Genomic DNA, 14,152 nt, shown 5'->3' with positions numbered 1-14,152 from the left:
GATATTATAGGCGTTTATGGCTGGGCTTGTTTTGTTGTTGCTTTCTCGATCCCTTTTAAACTCTTGATCAAACAGATGCATTGGAGCAGTATACATATATACATACACACATACATACTTGGATAAAATTCATGATTTATGACCGTCATTAAGACAATTGTTCGGGCAACATCGCGAGACGCATGATATCTCACGCCAAGCTAACTCGGTAAACCTTCATACGGGGCTCATACGGGACTCTTGATGGCTTCACGAGACCAAGCCGAACACTCACTCACTCACCAAACTGTACCAACATGCATGATTGCAGCACTATATTCATTACTAGTTCTGTGCGTCACCAACCCTACCTCGTCCTCCTTCGCCAAATACCTAGATCATCCCATTCTCCAACTGGCATAACCAGTCGCTCGGAGATGCCATCCAAATCCTTCCTTCGTAGTCTCTTGTGTCCAGCGACCTTCAGTGTCAGCTGCCTGTCAAACCCGACTCAACCAGCGGCCCGTTGGCCCGGGAGCCAGGTATGCTTATGCCAGGTACCAATGCTAATCATGCAATCATTAACCGCCTGCGCCCCTTTCCGTCCTTTTAAACTAAAAGTCTTAAATGATTTGCCGATCTGAGTCCTTGAGTATAAGTCTGTTGTTGGAATCCTCGTTCGATCGGACTTTACGCTTCAGCTCGCTTGTCCCCAGGCCTTGACTTGACTTGAGTCGAGCTAATTGACCAAGCTAGAGAGCAAGTTTGTGAAGCGCGAATGTCAAACATATTGTACACATGCCCATATAAGAAGTATGGACATAGTAATAAAGTGCCAGTAATGCCGGCCAGAATCCATTATCAAGCCCGCCATTACTGCTTGGATGAGCCCTCTTTGGCCGTGGGTTTCCAGAATTGCATCATCCGGCTGAGTCGCTTCGTTCGGCTGCTCTTGGATTTCTTGTGCGTCGACTCATTGTCAAGTGTCACTTCCATCGACAGTTTGCTGCGTTCACCATGCGAGCTGCTAATGAGACGGCTCAGACTGGCGAGGCTGGATCGACGGCGGCCGAAGGCGGCAGATGACACCGAGACAGGGCGTGGCTCACGGAGAATCGGCTGAGACATGCGCTGGCTAGGGAGGAACATGCTCTCCCGCGTCATCGTTGAGTTGCTCGAGGTAAGTGATGGAATGTCGTAGTCCACAGAAATTCGCACCTCGGGGCCAGGCTCGCCCATGAGCAACAAGGATTGGAAATTGTTCTCATCTGCAACTGATGAAGGAGCCGTCGAGATGCGCTGCACTTCAACCGACATGGGCGACCTGGGGGACGGGAATGAGGACGAATGGCTCATGGCATATGGGCTGTTGGGGACGTTGGTAGGTGTAGGGAGATGGATGGGGCCAATATCGACAGGAGCAAGATCGTTGTTGCCCGAGGCCCTCCTGAGCGAAGCGGGAGCTGAGTCCGCGTTATCATTCCGTTCGGGAAACGCGAAGGGTGACCGGAAGATGACACTTGGCAGCTCCTCCTCAACAATGACGCTGTCATGTAGAGATGACTTGGAGCGCTCGGCACGGACTGAGCCAGCTGTGATCTGATCCTTGTCGCTCAAGCTAGAGCTAGTCCGCCTCATGCTCTGTGCTGAGCTGTGAGTCGAAAGCTTATCTTGAACATCGAGCAATGGGTCCTTAGTGACACCAGCCGGGGGAGTTGCGTCACTGTCTGACTCGAACTCCTCTTCAGAGGATTCATCTGGTGTCTTTGACTCGTCGTTTCCAGTTTCGTCTTCTTCATCTTCCTCAAAGACATCGGCCATCGTCGAGCTGCTGTTGTAGCGGTGCATACCAGCCCTACCAGGGTCAAAAGGAGGCAGATCGGGAGCAGATTCCGCACGTCGGTGGTAGTGCATGCCAGGGCCAGTGAATCCCTTCATACCCTGAGCGCTATGAAGTCTTCGCTTGTTGGTGGTGTTGCCAGCGGCTCGCTGCGCCGCCTCCCATTCTGGGTTCAACGGCAGTGGTGTATTAAATGGTCCAAGAGCTGCGTCAAGATCAATCATGGGATACGTTGTCTCGTCTGAGGGCCTGGGCAGTTCATTTTCCGCTGGAAGGTTGGGAGACTCGGTGACAGTGAAGGATGGAATAGATGGCGTAAGCAATTCGGGCTCCCCATACATCTCACCATCGTCATCGTCTCGTGAAACACTCGAGGCTGGTGGTGTAGGAGGACGAACTTCATCCGACTTGGAACGCTTGGTGTGGCTCTTGGGCTTCCGGGGTAGAATTGCACCAGCCCAGCCCTTAACCTTCTTCTTCTTTTTCTTGCCCTTCTTGCTCTTTTTCTGTTTGGCAGGTGCCGTGTCAAGACTTTCACCAGCAGCATCGGAGCCGTGTTCGGATCCAGAAGCTGCCTTTGGCAAGGAATCTGATGAGCTGGAACTGTGTGGCCGTGTCTTGGTGGGAGAAGAGCCTGTGGTTGAGGCGAAAAACGACCACCGCTTGGCAACCTTTGTCGGGCTGGGCTCAGGTTCTCCAGCCTTGGACGCTTCGGCGAGGTGAAGTAGTGTTGGGATCGAGTTCCGGCGCTTTGGTGAAGATGTGGTATTGGAAATATCCTGGGTGCGTTCGAGAATAGCGCCGGCCGTGCTCGGTCTCGAATCTGTAAGCTCACGTGTTGATGTTCGAGAGAGTGGCACCGGGCTATCTCTACCACTTGGGGACGCGGCAGAGACGATTGAAGAAATGCTGCCCGAAACTGAATGTCCAGGTCGTGCTGTTACCGTGCTGGACGTTTCATTAGAGACCAGGGATAGCGGTCTAGGGATAAACTCCAGTGTATCCGAGAATCCGACTCGCGCTTTCGGTACTGCCTTGCTCTGCTTCGGACTTCCTTCGGGCGAACAGTTTGCCGAGGCAGGTTGTTTGGCGTCATCCCGTTGCTCCGTTGGGGCAGCCTGGGGTTCGAGCTGGATCGGTTCATCGAGCTGAGCGGAAACACTGTTCTCGGGCTGGATGTAGCCAGTTGGGCTAGTTGGTGCACTGCTTCCTCGACCAGAGGCATCAAACACAGGTGGTTGTAGAATGGGCAAATCGTTAGTCGAAATAGCACCCGAGATACCTCTTCGGTGTCCTCTTCTCGGGGGATTGAAAGTAGGCGTCATAAACCCACTCTCTGATTTGGTTGGGCTTGTGCTCATGACAGCAATGGAATTACCCTCACGAAGACGGCCACCAACAAACTCACTGCCGCCTCTTCGATGTCCATGGCCACCAGGCCGTTGTGATGATGCAATATTCCGAGGAGACAACGGAGGAGTCAAAAGGCAGGGTGTCTGGGGATCTGGAGGGAGAAGAGCACCTGGGTTGAAGCTGAAGTCTGGCAGCGCAGATCGATTCTGCCTCTCCGCATTTTCAGCGGAGAACCCAAAGCTGAAGTTAGGTGTCTCAATAGCAGACATGGGCCGGCGACCTGTGGCTCGCGAGAAGGAGGATGGTGCCGAGGCGGGAGGCTGAGCCGGGAAGACGAATGGAGGATTTGGTGGAGGATCGGCACGAGACTGGGGGTCAAGTGACGGAGACGCAGCCAGAGGATCCATCGGGAGAGCAAATCGATCCGCGGGGTTGTCGAAAGCTGGGCCAGCGGATGGCCGGGTTAGCCGTTCGGGGCCGAAGGTGGTTGCCATCTTCTCCTCAGCCGCGCAGCGGCAATCGAAGTGATGGGCAACTGGGTGTGAATTAAGGGTTCATAGGACAAGCAAGGCGACCGTTCCGGAACCGTGAGGCTCGCTTGATTCTCTCGTTCGAACAGTCGTGACCGGGCGTGGGGATGGATTGACTCGTCGAAGAACAGTCGCGGTCTGAGACGTCACAACAATCAGTTGACCAGTCTTGAGAATTGCAAGTCGACGACACGGGAAACGCTGAAGGGCATCGACTTTGGGACAATATTGTGATCGAGACTGGAAACGAGCGAACAGGCTGGGGTGACGGACCAGGCGGAAATGGCAAAAAAGGCTTCGGTGTCGTCGAGCTGGATGGCTGAAATTCGAAAAGACGAAGGCAACTCGACAGACAGGTTGTTTAAACTAATGAAAAGGAGTGGACGGACAAGACCAGCGCAACTCTGAAGACAAGAGAGCGACTGGAATCGCACCAGAAGATGTCGGGAGGAGGAAGGGGGAGGAGGTTCGGCGCTCGCAAAGCGGCGTTGTCGATGAGGTGCAGCCGAAGGAAGGGTTGAAGAAGAGAAGACGGGGAGGGGGCAAGGCGGTTTCGAGATGGAGAGATGGAGGGAAAAGGCAAATGGAAGGCCTGCTGGGGTTGGAGGGTGTTCAGCCACACAGCGCCCACTGCGAGCAAGGGGTCCACTCGTGATTTAGGTACACGGGAGCATGTACCGCTGCAACCAACACGAGAGCGGACGAAGCGCCGGAAATGGCCAAGGGGGACCTGGTCCTCTGGTACCGCTGCCATCCAAGTCCATTCCCCCCAAAAGGACCCCCATGGACCCCCCGGCTCGCTATAGTCCAGGTACCTGGCCAGGTACCCTCTTAGCGGCTTGCCCGCCCTGGACACCACAGGCACCAAGGGGCGCCACCTCGGGGAACTCCAGCATCCGCCCAGGCCGTAAAAGCGATGGACGATGGATGGATGCCATGGATGCCATGCCATAGCTGCTTGATGGAGGATGGGCGAATTGACGGGAGGGACAAGGGGCGCCTGATGGAGGAGACAAGGAAGCCCAAAGAGGCACAACAAGAGGTTCCAGGGAGGAGAGAATCACACAAGGCCGCGTCTTCCAGCGCCAAAACCTCGACATTCTCACCCCCTTCGCTCCTTCCCATCGTCCAGGGGCCTCCACCTTTTCCTTGGTCTCTCCTTCTTGACTCCGCTCCACTTGACGGCCTGTACATCCCATCCATTCAAGGCCCGCACTGTGCAACTCTTCTCAGCAAATTGCCAGCAGGTGTTCGTTCATGTTATTGAATCGTGCTCCAATAACAAGATGCCATCTCATCCCATCCGTCCAAACCCTTCGATTGATTGATTAAATCCATGGCAAACCTGCTGGGTACCTGGATCCAAAAGCATATCAAGCAATTAACTGACCCGACAAACAGCGCACACGACGCCAAGCAGGTCCCTCTGGATGCTCCTCGCTCTATCTTACTGAAACAGGGCAGCACCACGGCCATGGATTGATTGATCTTCATCGCCAGGCCAGGTCACACAGTTTGATATTCACTCACCCCCGTTCATGACGGCCACCATCTCATGGCAGCCAGCACAGATATACCCCCATAGGTACCGCCGTAACCGTCAAGATTGCCCTTATTACACACGCATGGCCATCGGCACATGATACTGGGATCCCACTCTGCACTGTGACGGCTTCCATGGCCACCAAACCCTGGTCATCCCTGGTCGTCTACTCGTCTCGTCGCGACGAACGCTCTTGAGGTGCTGCTTTGTTGGGCACTTGAGGGCGCTGCGATTCGCCCGCTGTTTCCTTCGGGGCCACTCGACCCCCCGGCCCATGTCACGCTCAGCGCGCCGTGTACCTGCACCTGAGGAGCGCTTGTGCATGCATGCAGCAGCGCAACGCAAAGCACGGCAGACGGACGAACGTGCAAGCGAGCAGTCAGTCACGGCTGATTTATATCCTAATAATACCTGCATCGTGCAAGCGCTGCATTTGGCCGCTGGGGCAACCGCGCTGTTTTCTGTCCTGTCTCGTCTGAGGGCATTCGGATCAGGTTCGTCCCAACTGAATGACACTTGACGCGCTCGTGACAGCACTCAGCCGGTCCTGTTACCGGGATAAGATGGCCTGCCTTGTACGGGCAAGAGAGCGGGGGAGGCGAAGAGCAGAGTGGAGGCCTGGAGAGCAACGGTTGCAGCCGGCGGCACGATGTCTTGCTTGACGGCCGCTACGACTCAACGGCCTCGGGCGGTCAACGACAGATTCATGATGTTCAGTTGATGCCTTTTACCGACTCTTGTCTGAGCTGACCAAACCATTCCTCGCGTCGTCGATCCCTCCAAACTTTCTTACACAAGCGCACACCCGTCTCCGTACCTTGATCCCGAAAGTCGGAAACCAATCAGACCAAGATAGAGACCTTTGACTACTGTAGCTGCCGCCACCAACCGACGGGTTGTTCATCGTGATGAAGGGACGGGAAGGAAAAGGCCTCACCATGAACGGTATCAGACTGTCACCGACACCACCAACTAGCTCGATAGTTTCCGCGAATTATCGTGTACTAGTCATCATGACTGCCACATCAACTGGCCAACAAAGCTCTTGGATCGGTTCAGATCGAGGGAGTCGTGTCCTCACCTCCCTCCCTCTCAGCAATTCAGCTCCGCGAGACATGGCTTGCATGATGACTCGGGGCTAGAACCACACGAAGACGGCGATGCGCCACAGGAGTCAGAAGACAACACGCATTTGTGCATAGTGCCGTTTTTGCTTTTGCGGGTTTTCTCCGTCTTCTTTTCCCGTTGCTTTTCCCTCTTGGCCCCGATCCACCCAGATCTTGTCCAGGATGGGCTGGCCTCGTCTTGGGTGTCCCACCTGGCCTGTCAACTCGAGATTACGAGGCCGAGAACACGACCCAGCACCGCCCGTTAGCAAAAAGTGATCACCAAAACAGAGCCAGGCGATCCGACCAAGCCCTCCCGTATTACGTACCCGTCCGGGCTAGCTTGAGCAGCCGCAATGACCGGCCTTTTTCTCGCTGCGATAACAACATGGTGATTTAACCTGTCGACGAATGAGCCGGCTTCGCTGCCATGCTTACGGAGGTTACATGCTGATGGCGCATCGTGGGAGTTATTCTTGACCATGTGCCGTTTGCCTCTACAATGGTTCCTCTTGATCAAGATCCCTGGCTCGTTATGCTCCGTTCTAACGACCCGTTGCTCTCACTGTGCCAGGAAAAGACAGCCTCCATTTCCCTGTTTGGCACACCCCGGTACCTGGAACTCCATTCAGGCCTTGGAAGATGCTGATGCTGCAGATGACGGATGCAATTGAGGCTTGGTTTTTCTTAATCTGGGCATGCAAGGCAACATTTGAAAAAACAGATTGCCCTGTTCGGCGAGGGCGGGTAGCTAGCTCACCAAGGCAACGACCATCAACGTCCCAATCATGTCGTGCTGTCTGTTGTACAGATTGCTTTTGACAGGCAGGACAGATCCATTGTTGGGCGCTTGACATGTCGCTCAGATGACGATGAGATACAGTGCCTCACCCGCGACGCCAGAATTACATGGCACACGCGGGTCTCACCCAGCCCTTCTTCTCGTTTATCATCGTTAGCGCTACGACTTCTCACAAAAACGAATGCGACTGATACGTATCGATCGCCCTTCCTCGGATGTGCCCTGGTCTGTCCAAGTGACCCGAGAAAGAGAGAGGGCCAGATGAGCAGATCTAACGCCCGACGACACCCGCAAAATGGTGCACAGACGGGCTGGGAGTCCCTTGGCGCATCGGTTACTTGACCTAATCCAGTTGTTGATGCTTCGTGTACCAGTCTCTCCAGAGAGGCATTTGGCCTTTCCAACAACCGAGGCAGAAGACAAACGCAGGCCGCACTGTTCAAGAACCGCCTGAGTTTGGTTGTCGTGACGATAACCCGCTGGGAAACCATCCTCTGCCCTGAGCGCAACGCAAGATGTGCCTGAACTCTCCGAGCTGCATGCATTTCGTACCTGCAACACCAGGATGGGTGAGACCCAGCCCTTGTCGGTCCTCTTCTTCATCCCTCATGTCTCATCCCTCGCAGTCAGGCTCTCGGGCGTTTGCCAAGGACCATAGTCTCCTGCGTGGTCCGCTCCACCGGCCAAGCCTCTCCAGGGATCCATTTTCTCCCTCATTCAAGTTCCCGGTTCGTTGTCTCGCCCAGCTCCACCTCTGAGCGAGCGGCCAATTTCAGCCAGAGGTCGTGAAAGAAGCTTACGAAATCTCACCTTTTTTCAGCCTGCGATCGCTCAGCTCGTCCGCGAATAACCTCCCACCGGCGCCTCGACATTTCAGCAATGGGTGCTCCCTCCTTGCATGCACGAGCATGCCTTGGTAATCTCGCCAAGTTGTGGCAGGTGAGGACTCGTACTGCTGACGACTGCTCTTGGACACGATTTCCCTATTCTTATTATGGTAATAAGCCAATTTGCCCAGCTAATTACGATTTCCCTCCATTCCGCTGCAAGATCCATCTTCCCGCATTCCCGTGAAGGAGGCCTCGGTCCTTTAGACTTTGCGCCCAGAAATCCCGTCCTCCGTGGTCAGCGACAAGTTGGCCTTATCGTCATTATTGTGGGCAGTTGACTTGAGCGTGATCCGGCCAAGCTTGGTTGCTCATCCCCTGTCCAGAGGGCGAACCCTTCAGGGGCCCTCCTCGCTCGATACGATGTCGTGCCGAACGAGTTGTCTGGTCAATTGGCTGCCCATTGATCTGACGTATGCAGTGCCATCCTTCCATCTGCAACCAGACTATTAGGATGCGCAAGTTCTCGGGCAGGGATGGGGGCTCCTTTTAAACTCCTGGCTTGGCCGCATCTGGCTCACTTCATGAGAGCATGATTCGGACATCACTCGTATACCCCTATTCCATATAATAACAACACAGGCACTGTGAATGTACGGTTGTGCTATTTCTGTACCAAATAATGGCCTAGTCAGCGTTTCAGCCCTCGGCTTCTATCCCACCAAATGTAGATGTCTGCAAGCCCAGAAGTCTTGGAGGCCCCGTGAGGCTTACAGTTCGCAGCTGAAGCTGTGAGACTCGGGGCCAATAGCGTGTGGTTCTCCAAGGATGTCACCTCTCCCTGAGCTGGCAACCATTACCCAGTGGCAGGGACGGGAGCGTGTGTTATTGGAAGAGAGGTCAGCTACAGAAATGCGGACCGAGTTGCCGCACCGTACTCCGTGCCGTAGGGCGATACGGGCACCACGAGCTATTGAATGGGGCTGAAGATGATGAGATTTTTTTGGGCTCTCCATCCTCGGGAATTAGCTCTGCCTGGAAGGGGACGATGGCCTCCAGATCGTGAAACATAGGCGTGACGCGACTCAATAAAGATCGCCCCTTATCCACCCCTTAACTCAAAGTGTGGGGAGTTCAAGGACCCTGGATTTCAAGCCACACCTGATGTGGGGAAGCGGAGTCCCAGCCACATGTTTTCTCACCGCCTTCAGCTGGGCCCCGCCACAACTTTTTTTGACGGGCAGAAAATTTGGTGAAGTTGGCGACGATTGTAGATCTCTAGAACGACATCTCTGTATTACCTTTGTCAACTGCCATTATGTCCGATACAGCCAGCCCAGTGCCAGAGCCGGCGCCCCAGGCTGAGAAGCCTCTGGGAATGCGCAAGAATGGTATGGGTATTTCCGAACCTGTCTCGTCATCACCCAGCTGACATTCCGATCGCAGGCAAGCAATGGCATGCTCCAAAGAAGGCCTTCCGACCCACAGCCGGCCTCAAGTCTTATGAGAAACGGTCGCAAGAGCGTGCTCTGTTGGCGCAGATAAAGGCGAAGGAAAAGGAGATGAAGGATGAGAAGGAGCAGTTGCGACAGGTAAGCAAGAGGGCCCCTTTGCGAAGCTGTGACAATGGTCTAATGCCGGACATTAGGAAAGGATCCAAGCTATCAAGGCCAAGCGAGAAAAGAAGGAGGAGAAGGAGCGATACGAGAAGATGGCCGAGAAGATGCACCGAAAACGAGTCGAGCGGCTGAAGCGCAAGGAGAAGCGAAACAAGCTGATCAACTCGTGATCGGGTGGCTCACGGTGGCATGGACAGGCAAAATCTCTTTGACAAACGTTATGATTCACGATGCGACATACCTCACTTGGAGCGGTTTTAGAGAATCGGATGCGGCGCAATATACGGATGGTTGAAGACGTGGTCATTGTTGAGTGGAAGCTCAGCCTTGGGTGTTACGCAATATCGGGGACTCGGGACTAAGGCTGTGTATGTCGCTGATAGTTCCACTTAAAAGGCATATAATCGATGTTTCAATGCGATTGAAGCACATCTAGGTGTGAGGTGTCGGACGTCAACCTGGCTTCGGAACAGCTCACAGTCGTCGGCAGGGCTTGGGCTATCCCCTGCGTACATGGATAGGAGTTGCGTAATGAAGAATGGCAGATGGCAGGAGGCTGCCTGTTCCTGGAACTCTCCTCAGCCATCAAATAATGTCTGTCTCGTAATATTCTCCTATGTCTTCAACACCTTACTTGAGAGTGGGCCTGTGGAGGAAACAGATATCAGGCTGGGGCAATAAAGCAATACCGATCTTGTTGAGCTCATTACCTAGACAGGGCTCGGCAAATTAGTTTATCTTCTACAAAGTACCGTAGATATGATACTATAACCCTTGATTTAGCCTCTGTGAATTAGCCGGAGTCCCTGGGCTATCTTGGTCAATGAAAAGGCCTGTCGTCTGCCCTCCGGTGACATGTGAAACTTACTGCCTGCGGATGGGAGCATGGGCCCACTCAGCCACAGGCAGGGCACGTCACGTCCTTAAGTTACTGTGCCCAGTCCACTCGGCGCTGGCCTGATGCATCCCGCAACAAACTTGGAAAGCTGCTGACCATCGGAGCTTGAGCCAGCCAGTCAGCGGGAATCTCTGCTGCCCTCTTTGGGCATCCCACCCCTTGCGTCGCAGGGTCCAGGCGGATAGAGTTTTCGACGAGAAGGGACAGACACAGACAGGGAGTACGAAACCGGGAAACCGCTCACGCCATGGCCACCGCCGGTGCCTTCACGGGTCCCCGGGACTCGACAAACTCAGTCTCGAGCATCCGCTCAGGCAGCCGTCACCAGCTGAAGCGATCCATCACCGAGCTCACTTCGCCCGTCAAGCTGAGCCGGCGCAAGGAGAAGGAACGCGAGCGCGACCGAGACCGCTATCATGACGACCGCGCCCCGCACTACATATCCATATCCCATCCCGTGTCGGTGAGCCCGTATTACCAAGGTCGGGCATCGGTTGAGATCATGCCTCGGTCGGAGGGTGTCACGCCCATGATGAGCCCTGACCAGAGTCGGCGGCCGAGCGTCATGCTGGCCAGGGAGGAGGAGAATAGGAATGGCAACGCGGCTGTTCCCGTGGAACCCAAATTGAATAAGGAGGAGAAGCTTAAGGAGGATCAGGCAAAGTCATCCTCGCAGGTCGAGTAAGTTGCTCCAGTATCATGGTCTATCGCAGCACGATGCTAATGCAGACTACTCAGGGGCCTGAAGCAATCACTCGTCGAACTCGGCACATTCTCGACATCGACGGCCCGACGACTCGACGAGACCTATTACGCCGTTCTCGAAAAGATGACCACACTCCAATCCACCGTGTCAGTCCTTAAGGAGCTGGCGGAGGAGTCCCAGAGTATCCACAACAACTTTGAGAAGGACGCGCGCGAGATTGAAAACGACATCACGGTACAGATTGCGTCGATGGGGCAATTTAAAGAACATCAGGACAATATCGAATCCCTCCAGGCTCGGATTCAAGATGGCCGTGCCAGAATCCGGGCCTTGAGTGATCGTGTTGATATTGTTCGTGAACGAGTTGAGCTCTGGGAGCGTCTCGATAAGGAGTCCCAGGACAAGACGCGACTGAGACTGAGGGCTATCATGATCTGCATGTCTGTCATCATGCTGACAATGCTTGTTCTATTCTTTGGCGCCCAATACTTGTCGCCAAACGGGGACATTGTGAGCAATGATAGCTCGGAAACGCCCCATATTGCTGAATCCATCGTCGAGTCCCGGAAGGAGGCAGGTCATACAGTACTACCGCCCACCGCGCATGAGGGAGACGAAGCATATCTGCGGAGGAGGCATGAGGATGGAGGAGAAATACTGCATGCATTCGACGAACTGTGATGCCATTTGTTCTTGGCATATTTTGAGGCGCTCTTGACAAGCTTGCTTTACTGCTGTACGATTCATGATACCCATATTAGCGCGCAATACTACGTAGCGTACAGACTGAGGACTTGGCACGTATCTCTTGGCCCGAAGATGTCACGGTATTGGTATCAGCCAAGGCCGTTGTTACAGCCATGCAGCCGGATCAGATGCCCTATTTACCGTACAATTCATCAACTAGACTAGCTGAGCCGTCCAGCGTCGCCACATCTCGGAGCTGCCGTCTGACCAAGTCCCTTTCCCCGCCGCCGAGCCGGTATCCCGGCGGTCTTCTCCGCGTTGTCTTGTCTCGTCTTGGGATTGGAACCTTTGCCGCAGCCGCCGCCAAGCATCCAAACTCATTTTGGTAAAATCCTCGCGTGCATGGCCTTGGAGTACGTAACAGTGGGACAAGCCACTTTGGAAACAAGGCCGAGCGGCTACTCTGACAGGAATCAAGCATGTGGCTTGTTTTGTCGGATAGAGGCATTGCTGGGTTGGGGGATGCAGGGTTACCCTACGCTGCATCTATTTGTTTTCGGCAGTGAGCCGAAACGGAGGGAGACATGTGGAAATTGATCAATAACTGTACGGGGACTAATAGGGAGCTTGGCACGTCTGCTTGCATTGGACTGCATCATCTGTTATTAATGTCTGATGTTTACTTGTTCGTCTCATTTTCTCTGCCAGCATCTAGCTTGTTGACGGAATGTAAGGGTCAACGAGTGAGTCTAGCACAACAAACACACAACAATGGGGAATCATCCCATAAATAGAGATCCACAAGCACGGGAAACTACCGGTCGTGCTGCGCCAGACTGGTGTCGTGCCGTTTATCCCGGACGTTGGTACGCGTAGTGGATAAGCGGGTGGTCACCGTTGACCCAACCCAGGGGATTGGGAATCGCCACTTGTTCCGTCATGTAGATACCCTCGTCGTGAGAAGCAGATGTTTGCTTGCTGGGAACTTGGTTCATGTCTCATGTCTCAGCAATCTTGACGGGTGTCACCAAACTGATGAACCCTGTTGTGGGATCTGAGACGTCCAGTGTAATTCCGCGGATATTGTGCCTGAGGGGTTCAAGACAGACCGTTGAATTCCAATTGAAGTGATAGGGTCTTCCTTTTGAACATGCAAATTGTGAATTAGACCTCATCTACTTCGTTCTCCCCATTGTTCAGTCAGCCTTGATGTGGGTTAGGCCGAGATGAGCAGAGTTTGGGCGCCATTTTAAAGCCACGATTGGCCTGCTCGTAAAACCGTATTATTGAGCAACAAACAGTCAGAGTAACTCTCCAAGGCCCTTCTCCTAGGCACAGCATGATGAGCGGCGGCGCGTCGGTTGTGAATGGGGCAGAGGCCATCCAGTAATCTCTGCTAGCGCGACCCTTGTCAGGAACAGCCACGATGCACAACTCCAAGAGTGGATGCTATCGTGGCTAATATGGCCAAAGTCACCTCACAATCTAGCAGATATTTTGATCTTCGGCCTGTTAAATCCGAGTCAGCAACGGGCAGATATGACAAGTCGTTGCTTGCCAAACATGCCGTCATTATATGCCTCTCAGAACGGAGAATCAGCACGTAGAAAAGATAGCAGAAGCTCAACCGGAGAAAATCTGGAGGAAACACGGACTTTGCCATGCTTGTGGTACGGCAAAAAGATTCCGATAAAACAGGGCTGTGAGAGTCTGGGCGAGTGGCTTGGGACTTGGCGGCACACGTCATGCCCCTCACTTTGGCGCTTTGCACGCGCAAGTGGCCAGGACGAGCTGGTGACCTTGTAAAAGACGCCAAGTGCAAGAATATATAAGAAAAAACAGGGCGTCAACACTTGAAAGAGACTCATATTCCTCTTCCTCTTGATAGTGAGCGACATACGTGACCAATAGGGGTGACGCGGCTTTGAAAAGGTTGCAGTGCATCAGCAGCAGGAAAGACTGACGTAGTTGCTGCCCAGAAGCACAGAGCTCCTCCTTCTGCTCGAGTCAACCAACGCCCGGTACCAGACTTGACCACGACGAGCCTGGAGCTGACAGCAGCCAGCCCCGCCAAACCCAAGTATCGTCCTGGGCTTTCCGCGTACCGACGGATAATCAACTTGACCTACCAGGGCCCATCTTGGCAATATCTCTCTTCTGAAACCCGCCCAGAATCCGACTTGACCAAGTCATTGGCATCTTCCCCTCCTCCACCGACTCCTCCCCGACGGCGTCATCTCCCCTCCTCATCCTCACGGACCG

General features: G+C 54.0%; 3 protein-coding genes across 3 annotated transcripts; 2 read left to right on the top strand and 1 right to left on the bottom strand.

Moving 5' to 3' along the window:
• Nucleotides 1-852: 852 nt before the first annotated feature.
• On the bottom strand, nt 853-3,666 carry NCS57_00596200 (uncharacterized protein; the record flags this gene model as incomplete). The annotated part of the gene is made up of 1 exon (XM_053055867.1): nt 853-3,666. One exon carries the CDS (start codon nt 3,664-3,666, stop codon nt 853-855), a length of 2,814 nt encoding a protein of 937 aa, XP_052914822.1.
• A 5,632-nt stretch (nt 3,667-9,298) lies between these two features.
• Nucleotides 9,299-9,769, top strand: NCS57_00596100 (RRNA-processing protein; the record flags this gene model as incomplete). The annotated part of the gene is made up of 3 exons (XM_053055866.1): nt 9,299-9,371; nt 9,427-9,572; nt 9,629-9,769. The coding sequence occupies 3 exons, from the start codon at nt 9,299-9,301 to the stop codon at nt 9,767-9,769; spliced, it is 360 nt and encodes a 119-aa protein (XP_052914821.1).
• A 975-nt stretch (nt 9,770-10,744) lies between these two features.
• NCS57_00596000 (uncharacterized protein) lies at nt 10,745-11,884 on the top strand (the record flags this gene model as incomplete). Its single annotated transcript, XM_053055865.1, has 2 exons — nt 10,745-11,178; nt 11,236-11,884. The coding sequence occupies 2 exons, from the start codon at nt 10,745-10,747 to the stop codon at nt 11,882-11,884; spliced, it is 1,083 nt and encodes a 360-aa protein (XP_052914820.1).
• Between the last annotated feature and the right edge of the window lie 2,268 nt (nt 11,885-14,152).

The sequence above is a fragment of the Fusarium keratoplasticum genome, chromosome 4 (assembly GCF_025433545.1).
Source record: "Fusarium keratoplasticum isolate Fu6.1 chromosome 4, whole genome shotgun sequence".
Lineage (NCBI taxonomy): Eukaryota > Fungi > Ascomycota > Sordariomycetes > Hypocreales > Nectriaceae > Fusarium > Fusarium keratoplasticum.
Note: the sequence above shows the minus strand (reverse complement) of the source record. Positions and strands in the feature narration are given on the sequence as shown.